Source organism: Pseudorca crassidens, chromosome 19 (assembly GCF_039906515.1).
Source record: "Pseudorca crassidens isolate mPseCra1 chromosome 19, mPseCra1.hap1, whole genome shotgun sequence".
NCBI classification, from domain to species: Eukaryota; Metazoa; Chordata; class Mammalia; order Artiodactyla; family Delphinidae; genus Pseudorca; species Pseudorca crassidens.
The window spans coordinates 54791632-54805445 of record NC_090314.1 but is presented as its reverse complement, the minus strand read 5'-3'; the positions used below and the strand labels follow the sequence as shown (position 1 = coordinate 54805445).

At 54.6% G+C, this 13814-nt stretch overlaps 1 protein-coding gene across 1 annotated transcript in view; it reads right to left on the bottom strand.

The window, feature by feature from the left end:
• Positions 1–13574, bottom strand: part of TIMP2 (TIMP metallopeptidase inhibitor 2) — a 52012-nt gene extending 38438 nt beyond the window's left edge. Inside the window, exon 1 of the mRNA XM_067715951.1 lies at positions 13109–13574. Within this exon, the coding sequence (XP_067572052.1) occupies positions 13109–13238 (130 nt within the window). The 5' untranslated portion in view covers positions 13239–13574. The remainder of the gene's footprint in view (positions 1–13108) is intronic.
• Positions 13575–13814: the final 240 nt, after the last annotated feature.

The following is a 13814-nucleotide window of genomic DNA, read 5'->3' as shown; positions in this document are numbered from 1 at the left end:
TGGAACCTTGGAGGCAGAGCTGATCCAGGGATGAAAGCCTTTGTGTGGGGCTGGAAGGGCCCTGGGGAGGTCATGTGGTCCCCGACCCGGCGTGGGGCAGGAAGTCTGCTCCTGAACTTCTCAACCACAGCTCCCCACCCACTTTTTGGGCCCCTCTTCTTGGCCCCATAGACACAAAGTCTTATGTCCATTTCTCCTTTCCCAGAGCACACCCAGCCCCCAATCCCTTAGCCTCTTCTCAGCAAGATCATGTACACCCACCTTCAGCATGGGACAAGTTTGGGGCGGGGCTTGGGGAGAGTGCAGATATCATGGTGGCCAAAAACTTCAGCTTGTGGGGCCTTTGACGCATTCTGGAATGGCCACCACTGCCGTGCTCCCCAGGTAGTTCCTGCATTGAAGATATTTCACCCAAGCCCGGGCTCTCCCGACACCATCTTCGTGATTCCTAGGATGCAGCCCCCATCCTCCGGATGAACCTGCTCTGCTCAGGGGTCTCTGCTCCATGGGGCCCATCAATGAACTAGGACCAACCCAGCTTTAATAGTGCGGCCCAACCTACTGCTGAGCACAGTCAGACCCACACTTCAGCAAACTCTGACTTTAAAAACGACGCATATCATTCAAGTTCAACAGAGAAAAATTAGAAAACACACACTTGCAAAAGAAAGCCTAATTTCCCCTCCTTTATCTGAACAGTTTACATTTCAGTAAAAAAATTCTACAACCTTTGGTCCCACAGAGCATCCGAGGCTGTGATTTACTTGACCACTGCCCTGCTGCTGTATCTGCTTCTAACACTGAGATAAACAGGATGGAGGTGAGCATCCTCGTCACGAGATGCCAGCACATGCACTTCATTATTTCCCGCAAAAAAATTCCTAGCTTTAGAGTTACTTGACCAAAGGGGAGACTCTTTCTTTTTTTTTTTTAAATTAACGTATAGTTGATTTACAATGTTGTGTTCATTTCTGGTGTGCAGCAAAGAGATTCAATTATACATACATATATTCTTTTTTGTATGCGTTGCCATTATGGCTTATTACAGGATATTGAATATAGTTCCCTGTGCTCTACAGTAAGACCTTGTTGTTTATATGTTTTATATATAGTGGTTTGTATCTGCTAATCCCAAGCTCCTACTAATTTATCCTTCGCCCCTGGCCCTACCAGCTTTCCCCTTTGGTAACCATGTTTGTTTTCTATGTCTGTGAGTCTCTTCTGTTTTGTAAATAAGTTCATTATATTATTTTCTTAGATTCCACATATAAGTGATATCATATGACATTTGTCTTTCTCTATGTGACTTACTTCACTTAGTATGATAATCTCTAGGTCCATCCATGTTGCTGCAAATGGCATTATTTTACTCTTTTTTATGGCCGAGTAATATTCCACTGTAGAAATATACCACATCTTCTTTATCCATCCCTCCGTCAACGGATATTTGGGTTGTTTCCAGGTCTTGGCTATTGTAAACAGTGCTGCTATGAACACTGGGGTGCATGCATCTTTACGAATTAGTTTTCTCCAGACACACGCCCAGGAGTGGGATGGCTGGATCACACGGTGAGTCTGACTTTTAGTTATGGAACCTCCATATTGTTGTCCATAGTGGCTGCACCAATTGACATTCAAGGGGAGACTTGAAGTCCTTGATCAGCATTGTCAAAATGCCCTTCCAAGCTTCTAAATTGCTCAGGTTAGGACCAAACACACCTACTTAGCGTCAGCCCTTCCAAAGACAACAAGCCTCTTGGCCACACAGAACAGAGCAACGGAAAGGCCAAAGCTGTGACGTCTGATCTATTTCCAGAGACTTGAGCCAGGATCCGGCTCCTTAGATTCTTGGTGCCGCCCTTGGCTGCGCGACCTTGGGTAAATCATGGACTGCTCTCCATCCAGACAGGGGAGGACACCTGCCTGACCTACCACCTACCTCATGAGTCCTTGTGAAATGGAAGAGATGAAGTCCTTTTGCACTGAAAATCCCTAGACAGTCGATGTTTTTTTATCGAAGAGACATGATTGGTGACTATTTGCCGGTGGTTCCCCCCCCCCGCCCCCGCAGAACCGGTGCACAAGAAACAAACACCACCTGAGATTTATTCCTTTGTTCCCTGCCCTGGATCCAACAGGGCCAAGGGGCCAAGATGTCACAACCAAGAATTGGGGACTGACAGTGCTCATCATGGCTCTGCTCCAACACCATTCCTCCTGAGATAGCTGGTTTCTGCCTGGGCATGGCTGGGCCATTTCTCCCAGGGGCTTCTGAGGATTGAAGATTAAATGCTGGAGGGCTGCAGAGAGAAGCCCCCAGGAGAGAACTGTGCCTGCCCCCAAAATCGCCCTGTCACAGGGTCAACAGCCCTCCTGGAAAGGGATGTTCCCCTCGGAGCAGAACAATCCACAGGAACCTGAAGCCCACGAGTGACCTCCGGCCTTCTCTCCCGGCTACACGGAGTGCTGTCTGTTGACAGCACCCTGGACTCCAGAGGCTGCGGCGCCCGGGGTCACCGCAAGCTCAGACCTCATCGCGTGCCTGCAAACGTTCTAGACATGTGGCCCAATAAGATAATTCCTGCGCACCTCCACATCTAACGCGTTCCTGGCATCCTTCCCACCCCGTCCTTGTTCTCTACACCCTGACATGTCATGGGACCCAGGTGAGGACAAGGCGGCCGGGGGCGGGTCAACCAACTCTGCACAGTGAATTTTCAACTACCTGGAGTGACCAGGGAGTGGCGGCACGGAGAAGGCAGAGCAGGGGACCATCAGAGGTACAGTTTCCATACAGTGCTGGGAGCCGGCGTGAGCGCGTCTCCCTCACATCACGTGGCCTGTGCTGAAAACCCATCCACCGGCCCTGAACTCTTGATCTGGACTAAAGGAAGGGCAGCAGAAGTGAGCTGGGCCACAGAGAGAGAGGCCAGGCTGAATTTTACACACTGTAGGAAGAACAGAGAAAGCAGAGGGGGTCCAGGAATGTCAGAGGAGGTTTATTTCCCTTTTGCACACACATGACTTTCTTCTTGAGGAGCTCTGGGGACAGAGGCCACAAGGTTTCACAGAAGCATCATCCAGGGTCTCAGAATTCTAGATGGAGTGGGTGGGGCTGACATCTATTGAGTCCCTCTCATGCTTTTGCACACTTTACTCATACATCAGAAATTCACTCAGCATCTGCTATGGCCCGGCCCTGAGGAGTTTAATTCTGCTTTTACAGAAGAAACCGAGGCTCACAGAGGCACAGAGTCAGGACTCAGAACCAGCTCTAACAGGCTCCAAAGCCCCAGGCTTCTTCTCCCAATACCTTCCACTTCGTCTTTTTTCCTCTAAAATGTCGGTCCATTTCATTCTGTCCTTGGTTAAGAATCAGCTGCTGAAGTGCCTCCTAACTAGGGCCTTTTTTTTTTTTGCGGTACGCGGGTCTCTCACTGTTGTGGCCTCTCCCGTTGTGGAGCACAGGCTCCGGACGTGCAGGCTCAGCGGCCATGGCTCACAGTCCAGCCGCTCCGCGGCGTGTGGGATCTTCCCGGACCGGGGCACGAACCCGCGTACCCTGCATCGGCAGGCGGACTCTCAATCGCTGTGCCAACCAGGGAAGACCTAACTAGGGCCTTTGACTGTCATCAGAGGGGCCTCGGCCATGCCTGGTGCAGAGCCGGGGTGCTGAGCCAACTTCGTGAGGATGCCCTGACCCTAAGGGGTCTCCCGGAAAGGCCAACCAAGATCTCCAGACCACAGATCAGAAAGGGCCACATGAAGACTCATCCCGAGCCAGGCTCTGTCCCCAGGGACTCTCCACCCTAGAACGTTCCACTACAGAGGGGTTATGGCCTTTAAACTCATCCCTCTCTCTCTTAGGCCCACAGGTTCAAGATTTGCGGCATCTTCGGGGTCAGTTCAGAGAATGATATCCACGAGCATCATTTCTTCTGGAAAGCAGGGAGCGGGCCATCAGGTGAGAGGTGAGCCAGCCCCAGGAAGCTCACACCCAGGGGGGTGGGGGAAAGTTCTCATAAAGGGCCAGATGGTACAATAACTAATGTAGCTCTGTCGCTACTACTCAACGCTGCCTTGTAGCTCAAAAGCAGCTGCGGACTTTGTATTAGGAATGGGCGTGGCCGCATCCCAGCAAAACTGTATTTACCACAATAGGCAGTCTGGGGCCAGGGTGCAGTTTGCCAAGCGCTGAAAGGCCAGCAGAGTTTTAGGAGGCCGACTGCATCCTGTGCGTCCTGTTGTAGGGCACGGCCTTGCTGGGGCAGCACCAGGTGGAAACACACCACCTGAGTCTCACCTCGGAAACCTCAGATGTACTCAGCTCAGGGGTCCTCGGGATGCTGCAAAATCAGATGGTAGCGATGGCTGCACAGCTCTGTGACTGCCCTAAAAACCACTGAATTGTACACTTTAAGTGGGTGAACAGTATGTGAATTACACCTCAGTAAAGCGTAAGTCTCTGAGGCAGAAAAACAATAACAGCCTTCTTAAGAGGCAATAAACCCTTCCCTAATCTGCTTCTTGGGGGATGAAGGCAAAGGTGGGCAGCCCTGGACGCGCTCCCCCTCCCTCCGGGCTCAGGGCACTCACCCTCTCGCCCTCAGCCTTCTCCTCTGCCTCCCCCATCCTGAAGAAACCTCCACCCCATTGCCTTTTAACTTTAAAATAATTATACAACTCACACACGTTAATCACAGAAAATTTAGCACATACAGATAAGCAAAACGAAATAAAAATCACCCTTGATCTCACCCACTGTCTAGAATTTTGACAGTCACCCTTCCAGACTTTTCTGTACATGCACAGTAAAAAAAGATAGAGATACATACAGAAGCAATAAAACTTCTGTATGCTGGGGAATTTTCACCATAAAAACCCGTGACAGTGGTTATCTAAGGGAAAGGAGGGGGTTGGGACCAGGAGGGATTAACTGAGGTTTCAGGGTGGCAATGACTAGTCTCTTAATTTGAGTATTTGCTTGATAACTTTTTGTTACAATGTACAGTTACGCATGGTGCACTTAAAAATTATATTAGACAGTGTTTGAAATGTGAAAGCATACTGACTGTAACTGGGCTTTTAAATTTAATGCACTCTGAACATTTTTCTAGGTCAAAAACATGAATCTATAATACTGTTTAAAATGACTGCTTAATATTCTGCTGTCAGGATAAAGCTTCATTTAATTTAGCTCATCTCCAGTTGATGAGCAAATCTCACGAACAAGGTCAGCTTCCAGGAGTTTCCAACCTTCATGTTCCCCAGAGACCACCCCCTCCCTCCAAGCCAAGGTGGACCAGAATCGCCACGTTCAGCCTCCTCGCTGTTAAGTCTCCTTTCATTTTAAAACCCTCTGTCTTCTTACTCTGCTATTTGATAGTCATGTGACCCAAGCAAGTTAATCAGCCCGTGCCTCAGTCTGATCATCTGTAAAATGGGGATAATTGTGCATCAGACGCGTTAACACGAGGAACGTGTGGATCACAGTTCTAAGCACTTAGCATGGATGATGACAGCTGCTGTTACTGTTACTTGTCACAGTCACTTTTCCTTCACAGAACTACCACGGTTTCCCTCCTAGTCCCCTGGGCCCTCCTGGAGGCACCAGAGCCCAGGCTTGTGTGTCTCTGCGCCCCCCACCTGTGTGATAACCATGGCCAGACCTCAGGGCTGGGTGAAGATTACACGTCCAGCACAGCATCTGGCACAGAAAGAGCCAGTCCCCCCGCCGCAACCCCGAGAGCCTCCATGGACACTGTCCTAGGCACTGCACCTCTGCCCTTTCTTGTGATCTTTGCCCACAACCTTAAAAGGTAGGTAAATTATTATCCCCTCTTTGGTGATGGGGAAACCGTGGCAGAGGGCACTTGCCCAAGATCTCTCCCCTGGACTGAGTCGTGGGGCTGCAGAGCAGCTGCCCTAACCATGCTGCTCCAAACCTATGTGTCCCCACTTCCCACTGCCTCTGCTCCCACTTCCTCTTCCCTCCGAGGCCCCTCACATACTTCCATAATCTGCTGTAGCTACTACAGCCGGAGACCCCACTGTCTCTCTCAGCAGAACTCAGCAGGGAACCCCACTGAACACCTGACCACGTTAGGGGATGCCTGGCCCTGGCCCTGAGGTCAAACCCCAGAGGCAGCCCCCGTCCCAGCTGGTCACCCCCCTGCCTGCCTTCCGTTTCCTGAGTCCCTCCCTCGTGCAGGTGCCTGCTCCGCTCACCTGGGTGACTGACTACAAGCCCTTAACATTGCTCTTCTGCCTGCAGCTACCTTTCCCTCCCCCCATGTCTAACAGCTCTCGGGGAGGTGGGGGGACAACAAAGACCCCCCTTGGTTCCCACTGCCGGGGCTTCAGGCTCTGCTGCTGGGCCCGGGTGCAAGGCTGCCCACCCTTTGGTTTCAAAGCCCCTTCCCACCATGTCTCTCACCCCTCCCCACAGGCCATAAAAAAGTCTTTTACAGGCAGTGATTAACCTTTTAGGGGTCACATACCGCTTTGAGAACCTGGTGGAAGCCATGGCCCCTGTCCACAGAAAAACATGGACACACATACACACACACACACAGCTTTGCTTACAGTTTCAGGGCTCAAGACCGCCCCCCACCAGGCCCATCTCTGAACAGACGTCTATGCCCCCCAGGTTAGGACCCTTCTTTATAGAGATTACATCTCAATTTAATTTTTACAGCAAACACTTGCCCAGTCCGCCTTGCTGGGGTCTCCAGTAGCTTAACCTAGGATGCTAATTGGACGAGGCGGACCCCAATTCTGTCAGCTACAAAATGGGGTTCACCTGGGTCTCTATCACTTTCCCACTGGAGCTGCACACACACGCAGTGATGGCGGCGCCAGAGGCTCCAGGATTCCAGCCAGCCCAGGCCTCAGGGGTCTTGGAGGTGGGCCCTGGGAGAGCCTGGGCCTGGGCTGGGGGAGCCAGCTTCATTCCTGCCCTTTCTGAGACGCTGGTACCCAGACCGCCCCTCAGTCTGGAAGTCCTCCTCCCTCCCCACTTCCCTTGGCTGCCTTTCCTCCCAGCATTCTGGGGCATCTCACATAAGCCTCCCCCCACCCCAACCCCCTATGGCCCTCGCAGTCTACGGATCCTGTAGCAACTAAACAGAAGCCTAGCCCAGCACTCAAAATCTACCTGTTCGTTTAAAACTATGCACAAGTGCACCTGTCAATCCGTATAGTGAGGTATCTATAACGTTCTCTTCTCACACTCAGATTGTCTTGGGTACTCGCTTTGGAAATGACTGCTCTGTGCAAACTTTGGTGGTGGGTGTCAGAATCACCTGGAGAGTCTGAGAAATACCCATGCCCACGCCCTGAGCCCCAAGGGTCCAATATGGGACGCTAATTCAGACAACTGCCTTCCAGCAAACTCCCTGGGTGATGCCCGCTGTCACCCACAGGTACACACTCTCGATGCCTCTCCTCAGGCCCTCGGGATGGAATGCAAACGCTATGTGATAAACCAGATGTCCAGTCCCACTCTGCCTCTCGGGCCCTCCTGCCCCCGAGCCTGCTCTGTACCCAGACTCTCTCGCACCTTTCCCAGGCAGCCTGTCCCTATCCTTGGCACTGCAAAATCATGCACTGAACCATGCCTGGTACATGTTCCCCCAGCTCCATCCTCCAATTTAGGGTTCTTTACGCTTTCAACCTTGATTTCCTCAGTCTGCCCTTCTCTTTCCAGAAAGACCATCCTAGCCACAAGACCACTTGCCCTCAGCCCCTTGTTCGTGTGTGTGTGGAGTGTGTGTGCTCTCACACACACTGCAGGGTGGAGGGGTGTCCAGGGCAGGCACCTGAGTCGAGCTCCAAGGCAGGGGAGAGCTCGGTGGCACCTACACCCCTAGTCTGCCTTCTCTTTATCTCCTTTCATGCTTTTTTCCCCCCAGTTTTATTGATATAATTGACATACAGCACTGTGTAAGTTTAAGGTGTACAGCGTAACGATTTGACTTAGATGTATTATGAAATGATTATCACAACATGTTCAATTAACATCCATCATCTCACAGATATAAAATAAAAAACAAAAAAAATGTTTTCCTTGTGACGAGAACTCTTAAGAGAGCAAATCCTAACTTTCTTATACGTCATACAGCAGTGTTAGCTATAGTCATCACTTCGTACATTACTTCCTTAGTACTTATATATTTCATTGTTTTTTGTTTTTTTTTTTTTTTTTTTACGGTGTGCGGGCCTCCCACTGTTGTGGCCTCTCCCGTTGCGGAGCACAGGCTCCAGATGCGCAGGCTCAGCGTCCGTGGCGCACGGGCCAAGCCGCTCTGCGGCATGTGGGATCCTCCCGGACCGGGGCACGAACCCATGTCCCCTGCATCGGCAGGCGGACCCTCAACCACTGTGCCACCAGGGAAGCCCATTTCATTGTTTTTTAATTTTTATTTTTTTAACTTTTCATTTTATATTGGAGTCACAGTTGATTAACAATGTTGTGACAGTTTCAGGTTCACAGCACAGTGATTCAGTTATACACATGCTTTTGCTTTTTCCTGCTGTTTTTTCCCATCCTTCAGACCTCCTGGGGTCCTCCAAGCATACCTCTTAGCCATTTTGGAACCCAAGGGGTTCATCTGCTCCCACAGCCCCTTGGGCACTGGATCAGCAGCTCTGCATCAGGACGAGGGTGGCTGCGTCCACCCCCCGACCCCCAAAGCCTGGGAGTCGTCTAAACCCGCACCAATGGGATGCTCTGGGCAAGCCAGCTGAGATGAAAAAGAAGAGCGGCAGGACCCAAGCCCACCTGCAGCTCAAGGACTAGCGGCCAGGACCACCGACTCCAGGGGACCCAGCAGGCCCCAGGCTGGCACCATGTCCTCAGATCAGAGAGGGAGGAACACGTGGGGTGGGGAGAGCTCCCTCCCAGCCACGTGCCATGCCCGCAGCACAGCCTCCAAGCGCTGCACACATCTCTTCCCATCTCCCAACCCAGGTTCCAGTCACTCCCCTGGCGAATACATCCTTCCAGGAACACTGTCCAAGACCAAGCCCAGGAACTCGAGGGCCCCCCAAGGCCCCCTCCCCATCCTCTCATCGGAACCCGTTATCTCTCTTCAGATGCCCAAATGCTTTTCACCTTGTGACAGTTACTTGGTTCATTATTTGCCCGAAGCACATGGAGGCTGACTTACTTTAAGCCACGCCCCTGGCGGGCGGTCAGGGTGGGGGGAGTCTACATGCCTTCTGCCTACCCTGACACACAGTCTTAAACGTGCTTCCACACTGCTTGGCACCAGTGTCCTAGCGCTCCTTCCTGAGGGCAGGGATCGTGCCTTCCTTCTCCCTTATGTCCCCTGGGGCAGAGCTGGGCACCCTGTAACTGCTTGTTGCAACACAGGTGAGCCCGATAGGAAAATCGGGATTACGAAACACAGACTGATTATACACTTTGCGAAAGGAGTTGCCAACAGTATCTTTACACAGCACCACCCCCATCCCAGCCCCCGTGCGCTCAAGGCCTCACTCAACGCACAGGAAGCTCACCTGCCTTGCTTTCCCCAAGCACATGTTTGGTGAGGATGCTGCCGCTTCTGAGTGCCTACTGTGTTTCTCCCCGAGTGGCCGCTATCTGGCCCCCATCAGTGTGTGCCCAAGGCCAGCCTGTTTGCCCTGGCAACCAGGCTGTGGGCCCTGCCCCAGCTGGTGCTAGAGACCACCGGAGGGTTTGCAAAAAGCAGCGTCTAGAAATGGGAGCATCCTGAGAAAGACGGCATGGAGACTGCCCTCCTGGGAGACAGTGGCCCTGGGCCTCGCCATCCAGGCCGTGGGGGAGAGTTTATCATCTGGGCCCAGAGAGCTCCTGGATTCACCCTCGACCCCAGAAACCGGCCCAAGCGGCCCAGGTCTGCCAAGCCACTCAGCTGGCTAAGGAACTCCAGGCTCCCGCACTGTGGCACTACCTGAAGAGCAAGCCCAAAGCTGGTTTCCAGCCAGGTTACTGGAGCCGTGCAGGCCTGTAGGAGATGGCGAAGGACCCCATTAGATGAGAGGGAATGAGGCTGGCGGCACATCCGAGCAGGGCTCTGAGACGCGAAAAGACTTCCTGGAAAGGAAGCTCATCCTCACTTTTCTGGAAAGGACAGGGAGCAGGGCCTTCCAGGAGGAGCCCCGGTCACCTCTTCCCACCCCTTCATCCTCAATCTCATAACCTCATAACAAACTCTTTTGCCGACCCCAGTTCCAATCCTACCGGCTGCAAGAGCTAAGGAGATGCCCCCAGAAATCCTTACACAGGCAGACAGAAAAATGAATGTTTCCTAAACCAACTGCCTCTTGTAGACACCAAGCCATTTCACAAGCCTGCGTCCAGCCAACAATTAAAGGAGCCAGCACACTGCATTAAAGGTCAGTCTTTAGGGACCCCAAGTACAGCAGACCATCACCCTTCCTGAACCCCCAGGCCACTGCCCTGGTGGCACAGTCACCTGTAGGGCTTTAAAACTACAAAAGCCAAGGTCTGAGCCAGACGTTCGATGTCTACAAAGAGACCCAGACCCGAGGCAATTATGCTCTCGGCCAGAGCGGGGAATCATCACCCAGAAGCCATGAACTTGCACCACCCAAAGGAGAGGCACATGTGGAAAGGCTACAGCTTTCACTGTGGGGTTCACTCCATGGCCACCCCGGGATGTCTCTGGGACATATCCCGAGTTGACTAAGCACAGAAGGGCTGCCCATGGAACAACACTGGGCAGCATCCACCCCAAATTCATGTCCACCCAGAACCTGTGAATGTGACCTTATTTGGAAATAGCGTCTTTGCAGATATGATCAAGTTAAGATAAGGTCATAGCAGACTAGGGAGGGCCCTGAATCCAACGACGGGTATTCTAATAAGAGGAGAAGGCACAGAGACACACGCACAGAGAAGAAGGCCACCAGAAGACAGAGCAGTGACTGGAGTGATGTGTCTACAAGCCAAGGGACACTAAAGACTGCTGGAGCCACCAGGGGTGGAACCGATTTTCCCTCAGAGCCTCCAGAAGGAACCTACACTGCTAACACCTTCATTTTGGATGTCAGGCCCCCTAAACTGGGAGAGAATCAATTCTCGCTGTTTGACGCCCCACAGTTTGTGGTCACTTGTTACAGCAGCCATGGGAACCTAATGTAATGGGCTTTGTGGCGCGATCCTGTGGAACCTCTGAGCTGGGCTGGGGTTAAAAGTTTTGGCTCTACGATGATGCTGATGTGATGACTAAGCCATAAATGCCAGCAGATGCAGGTGGAGGAGAGGGTAATGCGCAAAACAAGAGGGGGCCTTGGGGCATTCGGACACTGCTGCACCCTGACCTTTGCTGCCCTTGATCCAAACCCAAAGCAGAAACGGCCCCAGCGCTGCCTCAGCTGACACTGGGCAAGGATGGGAGTGGCTGGCTGGGCGTTCTCTCCGTGCGGCCGAGGGGTGTGAGGTGGACCCAAGGCCCGACCCCTTCCTGCTCAGCCCCTGTGAACCAAGCCCTAGAGTCTCCTGAGCCACGGATTCCTTATGAGCCTGGGCCTGATTCTGCCCTAGAAGCACAGCCTCTCTCTCCGCAAGGGGCCTGGACAGGCCTGGACTCCCAGGGGACACCGCATGCAAGGCCAATCCTGGCTCCGCCACTGGGAGGAGCCTCTCCTCCCCCCACCAGTCTTGCTGAGCAGGGAAGCCAAACTGGAGAACTTCCCCAGTTCGGGTTGTGTGGAAACCACTCTGCAAGCACACACCGTGCCCCAAGTGCAGGTGGCCTGAGCTACGTGAGGCGCACAGGTAGGGTCACCTGAAGACTTCCCGCGCCAGGCCAACAGCGGCAGCTCCAAGGGCCAACTGAAGCGTGGCCAGGAGCCGTGGGGAGTGTGGGGAGATCAGAGGGGCATGGCTGACAAGAGGAGAAACCCGGAGACCCTGCCTTTGAGTCTGCACAGGTGAGGGCAGCCCAGCCTCACCACAGCTGGCAAGAGGATGCACGGCTGGCAGCTGAGACTTAGTAGCACAAAACAAACCTGTCAGGAGGTGAGAGTGAGCTGCAGAGGCCCACCTGCTGTGCACCCATCCTTTTGGTTAAACTGAACCTGCCCCAGGAAAACCTGGCTGACTGTCACCAGGGCAGTAGAGGCCTGCAAGTGCCAGAACTGGATGGAAACCTCCAGGGCCCAGCGGGTTCCTCCCATTTCTGCTGCATTCTCCCCACTTCTGTCTCCTGCCCCTCTGCTTATCAGAACAAATAGCTGGGCTCTCCTCCTTTCCTCGCTAGCTCCCATGTGTGGGGAGCAAGGGGTCCTGAGGGGAACAGATATTTGTCGGGCACCCTGAGCAGCCATACTACCTGCAACCTCCAGTCACCAAAGTCCCCAGCTTGTGTGGATGTCCTGAAAAAGCAGTCACCACTCAAGGACCCTCCTGCCTGTCCCTGTGTGCAATGCCTCCTGGGCAGGACGTGGGAGGAGCCGGCCCTGGGGCTCTTTCCAGCTGCTCCACTGAGCCCTTGGGGAACCTGACCAGGGGAGGGAAGCTTCCATCCAGCCCCAGCCTAATCTGGTGAGCCCCACAGGCGGCTTGGTGGGAGAGGCCCAGGCAGCGCAGCTCTTCCCTACCCAGCTCCAAGCCCAGAGGAGCCCAAGTCCCATCTCACCTGTGAAAGTTTCTTCCTGGGGTCCCCGGTCCTTCAACCCACCGAGGTCGAGAGTCCCCCCACCCCCTAGGCTGTGTCCCGCACTCTCCCCGCTCCGCCCCCCCCTCCCCACCCCACCCCCCGCGCTGGCATCCCGGGGCCCTCCGCCTGCCAAAATCCAATCCGTTCCCTGGCTCCCTTTTCTGGGGCTGGAGCTGCAGCGGAATTTCGGTGGAATTTTGAGGTTGAGAAGCATCTCGGCAGAGAGGAAAATAAAGGAAGAGAAGGAAGGGGGTAAAAAGTACGATTTTGGCATCAACTTGCAGGATTCTAGAAGGCACCGAGGCCCCGGAGGCGGGCGCTGGGTCCCTCTGCAAGATGCGGGCGGGCGGGCGGGCGGGGCGCCGGCGAAACCTACGGGTCCAGCACGTCCCGTAGGGACGGTGGGCGCCGGGCCGGGGCGGGGTCGCCGTCCTTACCTACGTCTGCATTGCAAAACGCCTGTTGCGGGTGCACCGGGGAGCAGCTGCAGGCGTCGGTCGGGCGGAGCAACATCCCCAGCAGCAGGAGGCCGAGCACAAGCCGCAGGCTGCGGGCCGCGGCGCCCATGGCGGGCGGGGGGCGGGGGCGCGGGCTCGGGCTCCGGCTAACCGCCGCCGCCTGGGCTCGGGGCGCTCCCCTCTCGCCGGCCGGGGCAGCGCGGGTCTGGGCGGCGCTCCGCGGCCGCGCCCTCCGCTCCGGCCCGCACACGCCGCACAAACTTTCTCGGCTCTTGGTCGCGGGGGCGATGAGGGGGCGCGGGGCGCGGCCGGCAGCGCGGAGACGAGAGCGGGCCGGGGGGCAGCGAACGAACGAGCGAACGAGAGAGCGAGCGAGCGCGCCGCGGGCCTGGTCGCCGATACTCAGCTGCCTTCTATGGTTGTGTGCGCCGCGGGCGCGGGCCGAGCCGGCCTTTTATTGCTCTCCGAGGATTGTTGGGCTCCGCCCCCCAGTGGCGGGCGGCCAATGCCGGCTCCGGGAGCTCCCAGCCGCCTCCTCCCCGCTCGCCTCCCGCGCCTCCCGGCCCTCCCCCAAGCCCGGCTTTTGTTGTGTCCAGCCTGGCACCGCCGGGACCCGCCGCTGCGCACCTGGCTTCCTACCGTCCGGGACCGTACCCCGCAGCCTCCCAAATCTCCAGAGCTTGGG